At 34.4% G+C, this 13,597-nt stretch overlaps 1 protein-coding gene and 1 long non-coding RNA gene across 11 annotated transcripts in view; one reads left to right on the top strand and one right to left on the bottom strand.

Annotated features, from left to right (window-relative positions):
* LOC128248118 (uncharacterized) overlaps positions 1–13,597 on the top strand; it is a 105,085-nt gene that overhangs the window by 47,955 nt on the left and 43,533 nt on the right. The window contains exons 2-3 of one of the 2 annotated variants that reach the window (XR_016242354.1): positions 5,390–5,575; positions 9,086–9,164. This is a non-coding gene — a long non-coding RNA (uncharacterized LOC128248118). The remainder of the gene's footprint in view (positions 1–5,389; positions 5,576–9,085; positions 9,165–13,597) is intronic. The other variant, XR_008264388.2, reaches the window with a different exon arrangement.
* The window catches only part of LOC106869351 (uncharacterized), a 387,885-nt gene continuing 386,706 nt past the window's right edge, over positions 12,419–13,597 (bottom strand). For all 9 annotated transcript variants that reach the window (XM_089354241.1, XM_089354236.1, XM_089354237.1 and 6 more), the window contains one exon: positions 12,419–12,997. In XM_089354241.1, coding sequence (XP_089210367.1) covers positions 12,810–12,997 — 188 coding nt within the window. In that variant the 3' untranslated portion in view covers positions 12,419–12,809. The remainder of the gene's footprint in view (positions 12,998–13,597) is intronic.

The raw sequence follows: 13,597 nt of genomic DNA on the forward strand, positions 1-13,597 counted from the left end.
TGGTCTTCAGTTGAAATAGAAGAGATGTTTTGGAAATATCATTTGCAATAGATATGGCTATGTGTGTTTGATTCATAACTACACTGTTTTATTTTCAATCTCACTGTCAGGCTTTTGGATAAGTGTTTTGTACCATCGTTTTAGCTCAACCGATGTGAGTGAAATTTGGTTGATGGAAACTGTAGAGAAGAAGCCCAACATATATATATTGTGTGTGTGTGTGTGTGTGTGTGTGTGTGTGTGTGTGTGCGTGCGTGCGTGCGTGCGTGCGTGCGTGTGTGTTTGGGTGTGTGAGAAAGAGAGAAAGTAATGCAATAACTCGCCCTTGTCTGTGTGTATATGTGTGCATATGCATGTGTGTTTGTCTCCTTGTGTCTTCACATCAACACTGCTTTTGACTTTGGCACACAATTGTCTGTCGTGAATAAGCACAAAAAACATCAGTGGTTGGAAGAGTCAACATCTAGTGACAGATCATTGTTTCAGTACCTTACAGGGATTGAAATAAGGCGTTAAAAAAAAGGCATCAAGTCATAGAATATTGCCTCAAGATGTATTTTCAGCATGGGAAAAGCAAGTATAAAAATGATGATGATGATGACGACAATGGTGGTGACGATGATGATGATGGCAATAGTGGTGATGACGATGATGACTTTAGTCTCTCATTCATTTAACACTATTCATCATCATCATCATCATCGTTTAACATCCGCTTTCCATGCTAGCATGGGTTGGACGATTTGACAGAGGACTGGCAAGCCAGAAGGCTGCACCAGGCTCCAATCTGGTCTGGCAGAGTTTCTACAGCTGGATGCCCTTCCTGATGCCAAACACTCCGAGACTGTAGTGGGTGCTTTTACGTGCCACCGGCACGAGGGCCAGTCACACGGTACTGGCAACGGCCATGCTCAAAAAGGTGTTTTTTATGTGCTGCCTGCATGGGAGGCAGCAAGCTGGCAGAAACATTAGCATGCTGGACAAAATGCTTAGCAGTATTCTGTGTTCTGAGTTCAAATGCTGCTAAGGTTGACTTTGCTTTTCATCATTTTCGGCTCAATAAATTAAAATACCAGTGAAACACTGGCATCACCGTAATTGACAAGTTCTCTCCCCCAAATTTCAGGCCTTTGGTAGAAAAGGATTATTATTAGTAATAAGATGGTGAGCTGGCAGAATCATTACCACATTGGACAAAATCATTAGCAGTATTTTACCCATCTTTACATTGTGTTCAAATCCTGCCGAGGTCGACTTTGCTTTCCATCCTTCTGGGGTTGATGAAAAAGTACTTGGCAATCACTGGGATCGATGCAGTTGACTATCCCCTCCCCCGAAATCTCAGGTCTTGTGCCTATGGTTGAAAGGATTATTATTATTATTAAAATTTATTATTATTTGTCCCCTTCATCCTTTGCCCTTGTGTCAAATAAATGAAATCGTCATCATTATCATCAACGTTATTATTATTATTATTTATTCTGCCGAGGTTGACTTTGTCTTTCATCCTTTTGGGATTGATAAATTAAGTACCAGTGAAACACTGGGGTCAATGTAATTGACTAGTCCCCTCCCCCAAATTTCAGGCCTTGTGCCTTTGGTAGACAGGATTTTTATTACTATTATTATTATTATTATTATTATTATGGCAGTGAGCTAGCAGAATTGTTAGCATGCTGGATAAAATGCTTAGTGGCATTCGTCTGTCTTTGTTCTGAGTTCAAATTCCACTGAGGTCAACTTTGCTTTTCATCCTTTTGGGGGTTGATAAATTAAGTACCAGTGAAACACTGGAGTTGATGTAATCGACTATCTCCTCCCCCCAAAGTTTTGGGCCTTGTGCCTATAGTAGAAAGGATCCTCCTCCTCCTCCTCCTCCTCCTACTACTACTGCTTCTGCTTCTTCTTCTTCTTCTTTTGATGTCTTTCTGAGAACTGTTTCCTTTGGGAGATGACTCTTACAAACCTCTGGCTATCCACTATTGAAGAGGTTGCAAGAAGCAATGAAAATTTTAGAAAAAAATAAATAAGTAAATGAGTGGAAATCGAGCCAGTGAGTGTCTTCATTAATAAGGCATTAAAATAGAATGACTCTCCCCAGACACAATAAAATATAGATAGATCTATATCTATCTATCTATCTATCTATCTATATATAGATATATATATATAACAAACTTGCACTATTATATATAGACAATTTCTCACTTCTAATGATATATTTGTACCACTAACAAACAAATACTTCAGAACCAGTGTGAGAACTTTAACATTTTTGCTCCTAATATTCAATTATGTTCTATCAATATAAATCATTGATTAAAAAAAAGAAAAGAAAAGCTATTTATTATTTATTGTATAAAATAAATTTCATATTGATTATTATAGAATATATTCTGGCCTTGTACCAAAATTTGAAACCATTCTTATAGAATATTTTTTATTAATAAATTTGAAATAAAATATATAAAGTTGTATTGTTACTTACAGATATGAACACAAAAAGGCTCCTGTCACAAAAAAATTTTTTTATTTGAGAACATCTTTTTTTCTATAAGATTCTTTTTGTGTCTGTTTTTATGTATTAAACTAAGCAACTTTAGCTTTTAGTTTTTATTTCTTTCAGTCACTGGAATGCGGCCATGCTGGGGCACTGCGTTGAAGGGTTTTAGTTGAACATATTAAATCCCAATTTGATTGGTCTCATTTGCCAAAGAGCTAAGTTATGTGGATGTAAAAACAAACCAACACTGGTTGTTAAGTGGTGGTGGTGGTGGATGGCAAACACATTCAGACACACACACATACACACACACACGATTGATAAAGATAATGGAAGAAAGATTTAGTACGTATCTTTATTAAGCACGTTTCAACTCCTCCTGCATCTGTTCCAAAGGGGTAGGATATTGTGCATCTGGTTGTGTTGCATCAACCAGTGCAGGCTGTGTCACTTTAGGTCCTTGGTGTAGAAAAAATATCCCACTAGATATACTGAGATCTACTTGGTATGTTGTTATATATGTATGTATATATATATATATATATATATGTGTGTGTGTGTGTGTGTGTGTTGACTGGCCCTCGTGCCGGTGGCACGTAAAAGCACCCACTACACTCTCAGAGTGGTTGGTGTTAGGAAGGGAATCCAGCTGTAGAAACTCTGCCAGATCAGATTGGGGCCTGGTACAGCCATCTGGTTCACAAGTCCTCAGTCAAGTCGTCCAACCCATGCTAGTATGGAAAGCAGACGTTAAACGATGATGATGATGATGACAAGCAGCAAACAACAACTTTAAATTGCTTTGGAGTATTGCAAGAACAGTACCTGGCCTTTCCTAGCACCCCCTTGTTGAAATACCTAGATCAAATAACTCTAACTTCACCCGTCCCAACAAATTACCGTTCTAAAGAAATTTTAAACTGAAGTGGCTGTGTGGTAAGTAGCTTGTTTACCAACCACGTGGTTCCGGGTTTAGTCCCACTGCGTGGCATCTTGGGCAAGTGTCTTCTACTATAGCCTCGGGCCAACCAAAGCCTTGTGAGTGGATTTGGTAGACGGAAACTGAAAGAAGCCCTTCGTGTATATATATATATATATATATATATATATATATATATATATATATATATGTGTGTGTGTGTGTGTGTGTGTGTGTGTGTGTGTGTGTGTCTGTGTTTGCCCCCCTAAAATTTGCTTGACAACCGATGCTGGTGTGCTTATGTCCCCGTAACCTAGCGGTTCGGCAAAAGTGACCTATAGAATAAGTACTAGGCTTACAAAGAATAAGTCCCGGAGTCGATATGCTCGACTAAAGGCCGTGCTCCAGCATGGCCACAGTCAAATGACTGAAACAAGTAAAAGAATAAAAAAGAGTAATGTAAAATTCTATAACATACATCAAAAATAAGATTTTACCTCATGAGTTATCTACCTTGAATGGCTGCGTAACTTCTGCGTAGATTCTGTTATCACACCACAAGTTAGTTGATATAGTTAATTGAATCAACTACAATATATCACTAGTAATCATTTTATAGTCTTAATGAGGATGAAAGATAAAGTTTACAAATAGAGCGTATTCAACAGGTTTCACATTGCCCTCACAATGCTTGCATGTACGGATTAGACGACTGGATGCAGCTGTTTTGACGCTCTGACGGTTTGGCACGACTGGCTGGATTGCTTTGGCGACAGTACTTTTTGGTGCTCGAGGCAAACGCATGCATGAATGTATGTGCAGAAATATACAGTTGTAAATCGAAAAAGTGATATAGATAGATAGGGAGAGAGGGAGAGAGAGATTACTATTTTATTTAACATTGATTAACATTAAACAATTTTTCCTCTCCTCACATAAAGAGAAATAAACTCGTAAACTGAGAGAAAGTGGGAGCGAACGTGAGAGGAAGCCAAAATAAGCGGCGCCAAAATAGCTGTGCCAAAGCGTCTCATACCCATGCATCTATTCATATTTTTTTTTTAAATAATAAAAGCTGTTATACACATAACTGTTACTGAGTTTTTGGCTGGTTTCGTTTCCACCGCACCCATTTGGAATGAATTATATATATATATATATATATATATATATATATTATATATATATATATATATTATATATATATATATATATATATATTATAGTGTGTGTGTCACCTCCACTTGATAACCGGTGCTGGTTTGTTTACAAACCTGTAACTTAGCGGTTCGACAAAGAGACCGATAGAATAAGTATCAGGCTTAAAAAAAAATAATACTGGAGTTAATTTATTCGACTAAGGTGGTGCTCCAGCAAGGTCGAAGTCCCGTGACTGAAATGTGACAAAGATATATCTTATTTTTCTATAGTAGTAGCTGTTGTTTAAACCTAGGTTTAAAGAAGGCATTTCAGTTGCGAACATCCTGGAAATCCACGACCAATATTAGCTGGTGTATCCATTTTTATGATGTTATTTGAGGGAGATTTGGCCGCTATTTCAAGAAGGTCGAATGGCCACATAGGAATTTCCCGGATTTCAAATGAATACACATTTTTAAAGGAATTTTCGAAGTATTAAGTTTGACTAAATTATTTTTCCTAAGGGACTGAACTCATTGGAAAAGTTATTTCCCTTGAAAACATTTTTTTTTTATTACTCTTGTCAAATTAAAAGATAATTTGGATTTCTCAATATATTTATGTCGCTGTGACATATCTCGTTTGCTTTAAATGATATATATTATCAGTAAAATAATTTAGTGTACAACTTATAAATTGCTCCTTTTACTGTACTACATGATAAAATCACGAATTTGTATTTCTGTTTTTCCTAAAGGAACTTCAGCTCTTTTGACTGCACCATATTACATGAAATGTTTTTTTTTTTTTTTTTTTATATATTGTAGTCTTTGTGAATATCATTACTGCTATGGAGTAGTGAATTGATGACTTTATTGGAAGTAGAAAAAAAATGTGAAGAACTAGCTATGAATAAAGGAAAGTCTTCATTACATTCTAAATTAAAAGTGACAGGGAAAAACGTGGAATTGTTGTCTGAGTAGTAATCTTCCAATATTTCTAATTCATAATTGGTAAATTAAAAAAGGAATTGTTCATACGATATAATTAATTGTCCACCATCATCAACATACTGCATAACTTGATATGCGGTGTGATAATGATGATGGTTCTATTCTTTTTCTTGTGTATCCAATCTTAGCAGCTTTCTTTGTATTTCCTTAATATTCTCAAACTTAATTGATAATATAATAATAATGATCTTTCACCTATTTCCTTAATTTTATCATAATGTTCCTGTCTTTATATTAATGGCACCGAGATGGTCCTTTCTTTGGTAATGTAGCAGGAAATAATTTACTTCTATTATTTCCTGCTGTGTAATAAACTCCTAGAAACAAATCAATTCATTAAAGCTGCTCCACAAAAGAAATTGTTAATTAACTCTTAAAAACTTTTAATTTACTACTTTCAAAATAAATATTTATTCTGATGATGATGATGATGATGTGGATACAGCTTTTATGTTCTACTGTTTACCATTCTAAGGACAGTTTCAAACAATAGCCAAAGATGTTAATAAACTGCCAAAACTAATTCAAGAACACCACCACCACCACCACCATCATCACCATCATTACTATTATATTGTCAAGGCAGTGAGTTAGCAGAAACATTAGCATGCCGGGTGAAATGCTTCGCAGTATTTCATGTCTTTATGTTCTGGGTTCAAATTCTGCCGAAGTCGACTTTGCCTTTGATCCTTTTGGGATTGATAAATTAAGTACCAGTTGCGTACTGGGGTTTATCTAATCAACTGGTCTCCTCCTTAAAATTTCAGGCCTTGTGCCTAGTGTAGAAAAGAAAAGACTTATGTTATCTTAGATTATACTCAGAGATGATGAAAATAATAGATTTTTAGATTCTTTTCAAAACTTTAATCAATCTGTTCCATTTATTGGGGACCTTCGTGTTCTATGTGTCTTTCTCCAAAACCATTACTCACTGGTACTGAAATAGTTGCTTGGACTATATCAGAAGAGATCAGTCAATTAGTAAGGAGTTGAAGAATTAGGAAACTTGAAAACCAGAACTTTAATTTTTCATGTATTTATGTTCATTTATTAACAGATTAATTTGGAGTACATATTTTAATTAAAAGAACCTTAGTGATATCTCTGACCATTGTGTCCTGCCACCCTGGGCAACCTGATTGATTAAGTGACTGACTGGCATGCGTCTTACATCACTGGATATTTTCAGTATCTTAGCAAGTATCTCTGATGCTCCAGTTACTTTCCCTGCCTTTATATCCTTAATCATCCTTTCAATCATACAGCTATTAACTTCAGTATTTGGTCCGTGTTGGGTTTCTGTACTAACTCTTACTATTAACAAATTCTCCAGTCATTTTCTACAGTGTGTTCCATTCTCTCTGAGCCTGTCCACTATCACCCAATCAACCTCCCTTTCAACTTCTCCCCCAGTAAATAGATTTCCCTGCTAATGTCAAAATCTACAATTATACTCCTCCATTACAAATATTGGTCATGTATTTGAAGAAGAAATTATTACGTCTGATGGATCTATAGTACTTCTTTATGGTGTGAAGCCCACTTTTAGAATAGATCACCCATACTCCTGCATGTTGTAAGAATTGACTGAAGTAGCCAATGACAGGAAAGGCCTTTGGTTGTAAAACATTGCCTCAAAGCCTCAGGAAAAAAACAGTCCAACACATGCCAGCATAGAAAAGCTGGCATAAAACACAACAGTTGCTGATGTAGCTTCAGTATATCAGTCAGCTCTTCACTTACTACATTTGATGGCATAAAAGATGCATGGCATATTAGGTGCACCCTAATTTTAGCAATGCATATTCAGAAAAAAAACCCCATTTTTTAGTGCATTAACCCTTTAGCATTTAAACCAGCCATTGAAACCAGCCATATTCTGTTTTATATTCAAACTGGCCAGATCCTACCTCTCACACCTACCCTACAATGTTATTCTAAAAATAAACAACCACATCATTGAGATCTCAAAGTTACAAGATAATGCATGATTGATTAAAAATAATGTGAATAAATAAACATTACATTTGACTGAATAATCTGAATGCTAAAGGGCTAAAGTTTATAGGAGGCCCAACTTTACTGGCCCAGAATGATATTTCGGGACATTTTCGTTTTTGAAAAAAAACAAAAAAAAAAAACAAACCCAACAAAATACTGCATCTTATATGCCATCAAATATGATAGATTGATAATTCCTTTGAAAAACAAAAATGGAAGGCATGAGTGTTGTATCTTTTCATTACTACAACATTAAAAATTGCTTTCTTATGGATTCTCTACTACAACAATGTGCTGGTATGGATGCATTAACTAATTTTTCAGAAAATAATTTTTTGTTGAAGGAGTTGTTTATGTGAAATTTGACCTTTCTCAAATATACTTATCATTTATGTTTAAATAAAACATTTTGATTCCTGTCTAAAGTTCTTAAAACAAATGAAATAATGTAGATAACAAATAAAGTATTATATGGTAGACATGTGTTTCTTAGAGACAAGCAGTGTCTGCAAATGAAAAAAGTAAATATATGATATTCCTATTTATTTTCTAAATACAGATGATATAAAAAATGTCTGTTGTAGAAAATCTTTTTATTTCCTTTAAATAAATATTGAAAATGAAAAATAAACACTAGCTTCATTTTCTTGTTTTTAGCTGCTTAATCAACTAGTGTAAAGGTTAGCAACTTCTTTTTTGACAATATAGTTTAAATATCAAGAAGGAAGTAAATAATAGGAACAGAATTACCAAGGTGGACTTAGTGAGAGTACTTTTTAAAAATTGAATCTATGACCAACTTCAGTTTTCAGCTGGATTTATTCTCACATACATTGCTCATGTTCGTAGCGAAAGCATGTGACGATATGATTTTTTAAACTTCCTCTTTTCTCTCATATATAGTTGAGGCTTGCTACACATGTGAAAGAAATCTCTCTCATACACAGAATTCTTTTGTGTTCCCAGTTGAAATAAACCTAAAGCTGTATATCTAGTGGAAATAGTCTGAAGTTGCATCTCTTATCAAGTACATAACACTATAATACAGGACTAACACTTCTTCTCCAAGTTATGAGATTAAAGCAGCATTTCCCACCATATTTGATTCTTGGAGAACCCCTAATTCTTGATTAACATTCTATATCTTAAAGAGCCCCTATTTTAAATTATATATTTTTATTTATCATTTTCTTTCACTTTCATAAACATAAATTTCATAAGAGATTAAACAGATCATAAAAACTGTCCTTGAATGGTTTGGCAGTGTTAAATCTATCAGGCATCTCAAATAATATTTAAGAAATTTTGTCATAAGCAAGACCTTCTTTAGACCAAATTTCCCCACAGTTTCCTATTAAGAGGTCATTTTTATCATTTGAGGTCTCTTTATTGTGTAAGAATGGCAACCTTAGGAAATACATTATGCAATTATAAATAAATTATGAATATAGAATTTTTTAAAAAATTAACCCCAAAATTGTCATAACCTACTTAAAATTTTTCTTGCAGAAACCTAGGATTCCAGGAAATGGTGGTTATGAAATGCAACCATTCTCTTCCTAAAGCTTGAGGAAATTGCTTTATACAAGTAAGTTTATATGTTTCAAAATAACAGTATCATAACCTGTACAGTGACAAAATGTACTGAAAAGCTTTTTAAATGTTGAACATTTCTGTATCTGAGACAAACATATGTATCTTTATCAGTTCCACCTCTTGACAACTGGTGTTGGTTTGTTTACAACCCTATAACTTAATGGTTTGGCAAAAGCCCCCCCCCCCCCCCCCACAAAAGTACTGGGTTCAATTTGTTCATCTAAAAACCTTCTAGGTGGTGCCCCAGCATGGCCACATTCCAATGAAAGAAGTAAAAGGTAAAACATATAACATAAAAATAAAATTGCAATTTGATCCATCATGAAACAAAGCAAAATTTTCTGTTTTTACTCCAACATCTCATTTATATTCTGTCTCCGCTCCTTGTGAGTATGCACAGGCACTTTGCCACCATCTCTCTCCTGGTCTATCTTGCACTCTTGCTGTCTTCCACACTCTCTCTCTCTTTCTTTCTCTTCCTGAGATAACCTTGTATCTCCTCTACAGCATCATACCTGTTTCTGTCCTCATTCTTGATCATTCTCTCTCTCTCTGGCCAAGTAACTTTGTACCTCCTCTACAGCAAGACACCTCTGTCTCTGTCACACTCTAACCTTTCATCATCTGGAACAAGATCATCTCCTCCAATGCCCCCCTCCTCTTTCAAAGGATCTTTGTCTTGCAAGTTACGTGGTGATCCTGCCATGTAAAAAGAATCCTGTCCACACTGTAAAGCAGTTGGCATTTTGAAGGGCATTCAGCTGTAAAAACTATAGTAAAACTGATCTCCCCTGTGCTTGTGCCGTGTAAAAAGCACTCAGTCCACCCTGTAAAGTGGTTGGTATTAGGAAGGGCATCCAGCCATAAAAACCATGCCAAAACAGTGATGATAATGTTGATGACACAGTACCTGTTATTTCTGTGTAATAATGTCTCTATCTCTTAGCAGTATATCTATGTCTCCCACTCTCTTTTTCACGTACAGTATTTGTCTTTTCCTCTCTATGTAGGAGCATAGTTTCTCTTCATACTCACACTCCCTCTCTTTCCTCTCACTCTTTTTATCTCACCCCACCTTCCCTATTTCATATACACACCAGATTTTATTTGTATAAAGAGATAACAAAATTAGGATTGAACTTAAGTGGAACACATTGCCTTTTAGGGAAGAAGTCATTTTGTCTTAGGATTGTTTCAATATATATTCTAATTTCATTGTCTAAGAATTAGTTTATTATAAATAATAAAGTAGATCATTGATTGTAGCTAACAAGGTGTCATCAAAGAAAGACCAGCGTTTCCCAACCTGTTTTAGTCTTGGAGAACTCTTGAAATATGTTCTATGCTTCAGGGAAACTACTATATAAAAATGATATATCTTTATTAATCCTTTGGTTGTTCTTTGATAAAGTGAAGTTTCTTTGGTGATTAAACAAATCATAGAGAACTTGAAATGCATTTCATGCCTCAGGGAACTTACTTGTCTTTTGTAGGTAATTATACAAATTATAAACTGTCTTTGAAGGGTTTGGCAGTGCTAAATCCATCAGAAACAACAAAGAATATTTAAGAAAAGTTCTCTGAAGCAGTATGTTGATACATCAAATTCTTTACTAAAAAGCCATTTTCCCCTGTAAGCTCTATTTGTTACAGAGAGATGGCAGGATTTCCCTACCTTAGGGAATATGCTGTGCATTTAATAAAATTACAAATATAAAAAGCACAAAAATGATTCATAATGATTCTTGTGGAATGCTAGAGTTTAAAGAGAATACTGGTTGGAAAATGCTTATCAAGAACCAACTTAAAATGACATAAGATTTGTTTATATGGTTGAAGTCCAAAATGTTGATCAATTAAAATTGCTTCAGTAAAGAAAACTCCTTCACATTAATGATAATTCTTGCCAAAGAAAAATGAAAACAAGGAAGACAATTTCAATATTGAAATTGATTAAAAGTTGAATGAAAGCATGCAGTTGGGAGTGAGTGAACTTTTTGTAAGTATAGTGACAAATGTATGGACATGTTTCAGTTTTATTAGACTTCCTCTGTGAAGTATTGTCATTATTTGTACCAAACCTCAGAATGACTGGGAGGATAACGATCCATTGATTAGGCAAATTGAAAATAAGGACGTAGGCAAGAAAACTCAATTAGAAATCCCTTCCAGATTATGTTATCTATTTTCATTCCTTAGCATGATTTTATAACAATTGCTAACAATTGACATAATTTCCTATCAGAAATTGCATGTCTATAATTGCATATAGACACATAATGCAATTATAATTGCATATGTTTCAGTTTGTTGTGTGATATTGAAGATAAAGTAGGACAATAAATTTGAAAATAAACCAAAATTAGTAACATTTAATGGTTAAAAAAAACTACAGTAGCAAAGAAAAAAATGAAGATTAAAACTAAAATTAAAGATTATTAAAGATGCATTACCTAATAATCTAAGTTCTTTGAATGACAAATTAGAAGAAAAATAAGTAGGTGATATCTTAGATTAAATCTTATATCAAGTGGCAAATTGGCAGGCATTAGAACATTGGAAGAATACCTTGCAGTATTTGTTCTGATTCTGATCTGAGTTCAAATACTGCAAAGGTCAACTTTGCCTTTTACTGCTGTGAGGATTGATAAGAAAGTACACACCCAGGACAGTGGAATGGTAGAATTTTTAAGGCAGCATGCTGGTAGAAACATTAGCACACCGGGCAAAATGCTTAGTGGTATTTTGTCTGCCATTTTATGTTCTGAGTTAAAATTCTGCCGAGACTTTGACTTTTATTATTTCGGGGTCAATAAATTAAGTACCAGTTATGCACTGGGGTCGATGTAATCAACTTAATCCCTTTGTCTGTCCTTGTTTGTCCCCTCTATGTTTAGACCCTTGTGGGCAATAAAGAAATAAGAATTTTAGAGGGGTCAGCTGAGACGCCTTACAATATCCGTTTTGACTTTCTGCAAACTGTCAATCTGCATTGGCCAAATTAGTGGCCTTTATCTTGGGAAGGTATTGTTAGTGCAAAGAATGGGAGACTTGTATAGGCAACTGCTAGCCTTCCTAAAGAAAAAAAATTAAAAAATGCTGCTCAGGTCTCCACACACATCTACAGATGCAAGGTCAATTTTAAGTGACACAGGCCCTATAAATTTGATATTTTCTGAAATTAAATAAAAAAAAAAAAAGATGTTTCCTTTTTAAGAATAATGATAATAACAACAAACAACAAAATCTTTTCAAAAAGTTTACTTGGTCCACATATCTTCCAAATAAGAATTTAAAATAGAACTTGCCAGGCTTAGAGAGAAAGATGACCTGATCCAAGTTGGTTTAATAAAATGACTTCATAGTTAAGGCCCCCAGAAGCCATCAGAAGTTACACTGTGTTCCAGTAGCTTTTTGTTTTATTTTAGTATTTCTAAATGATAGCACATCATTTATTGAGAGCGCGGAGTTCACGAAAATAAAAATATAAATAAATTAAAAATAATTAGAAGGAAAAGAAAAATAGCACTAATATATAATATATATGTTTATTTATTCATTTATCTTCATAAGCGAACACCTATCCAGGTATACCTAGAATAAATATATATTGTGACTGGATTAGTTGTTTGCACAATTATTTGTCAGAGATGAAGATTTCAACTTCTTGATTTGCTGATGCGTTTGACAGTTTCCGCATGGCTGCTCTTTTGTCAGCAAGCATCTTTCGCCGAGCGTCTTGACGGGCTTTGGCTGCCTGGCGGGCTTTTTCACTAGATTCTGGGGAAGAATCTGGGGTCCCTTTCATGGCTTTTCGTTTCAGTCCTTAAAAGAAAAAAAAAACAAAAACAGAAGTTATTAAAACTGCTTTGATCAACCAAGTGATAATTGAAAAATTAAAAAAAAAAAAAAAAAAAAAAAAAGTGCTAGGTTTTAAGATCAATTTTAAAACTTGAGTCTTCACAATAAATCAATACCAACTTTGAAAATGGACAAAAATTTTTCATAAAATTTGTCATTGTATAAAATACATTCAAAATATTCAACTTGGTTTCCAACTTCCAATATCAGTTGCTTCACTCTGGTATTTCAGATGCAAAAGAAATAAACTTGTGTTTAGAAGGCCTTTAAGAAATCTCTAAGATGAGGACTGATTTACATGTAAATAATTTCATAAAATGCACAAATAGGAGTTTTAAGGACTTGCTTTGGTATATACTCCCTGTAATATTGCACAGATGGACAAATACACACAGACATATGCTAGACATAGAGTAAAATAAATCATTTCAATCAGATTGAAAAAATGGTTTAAGATTATAATTTACCATGGTTTCATCTGGCAAATTGTCAAAACTGATTACTGTTTTATTTTGGTAAAATGACAAATGTTGTCTCTTCAACTCGACTTTATATATATATATA

Source organism: Octopus bimaculoides, chromosome 6, assembly GCF_046866305.1.
Source record: "Octopus bimaculoides isolate indiv1 chromosome 6, ASM4686630v1, whole genome shotgun sequence".
In the NCBI taxonomy this organism is placed as follows: Eukaryota; Metazoa; Mollusca; class Cephalopoda; order Octopoda; family Octopodidae; genus Octopus; species Octopus bimaculoides.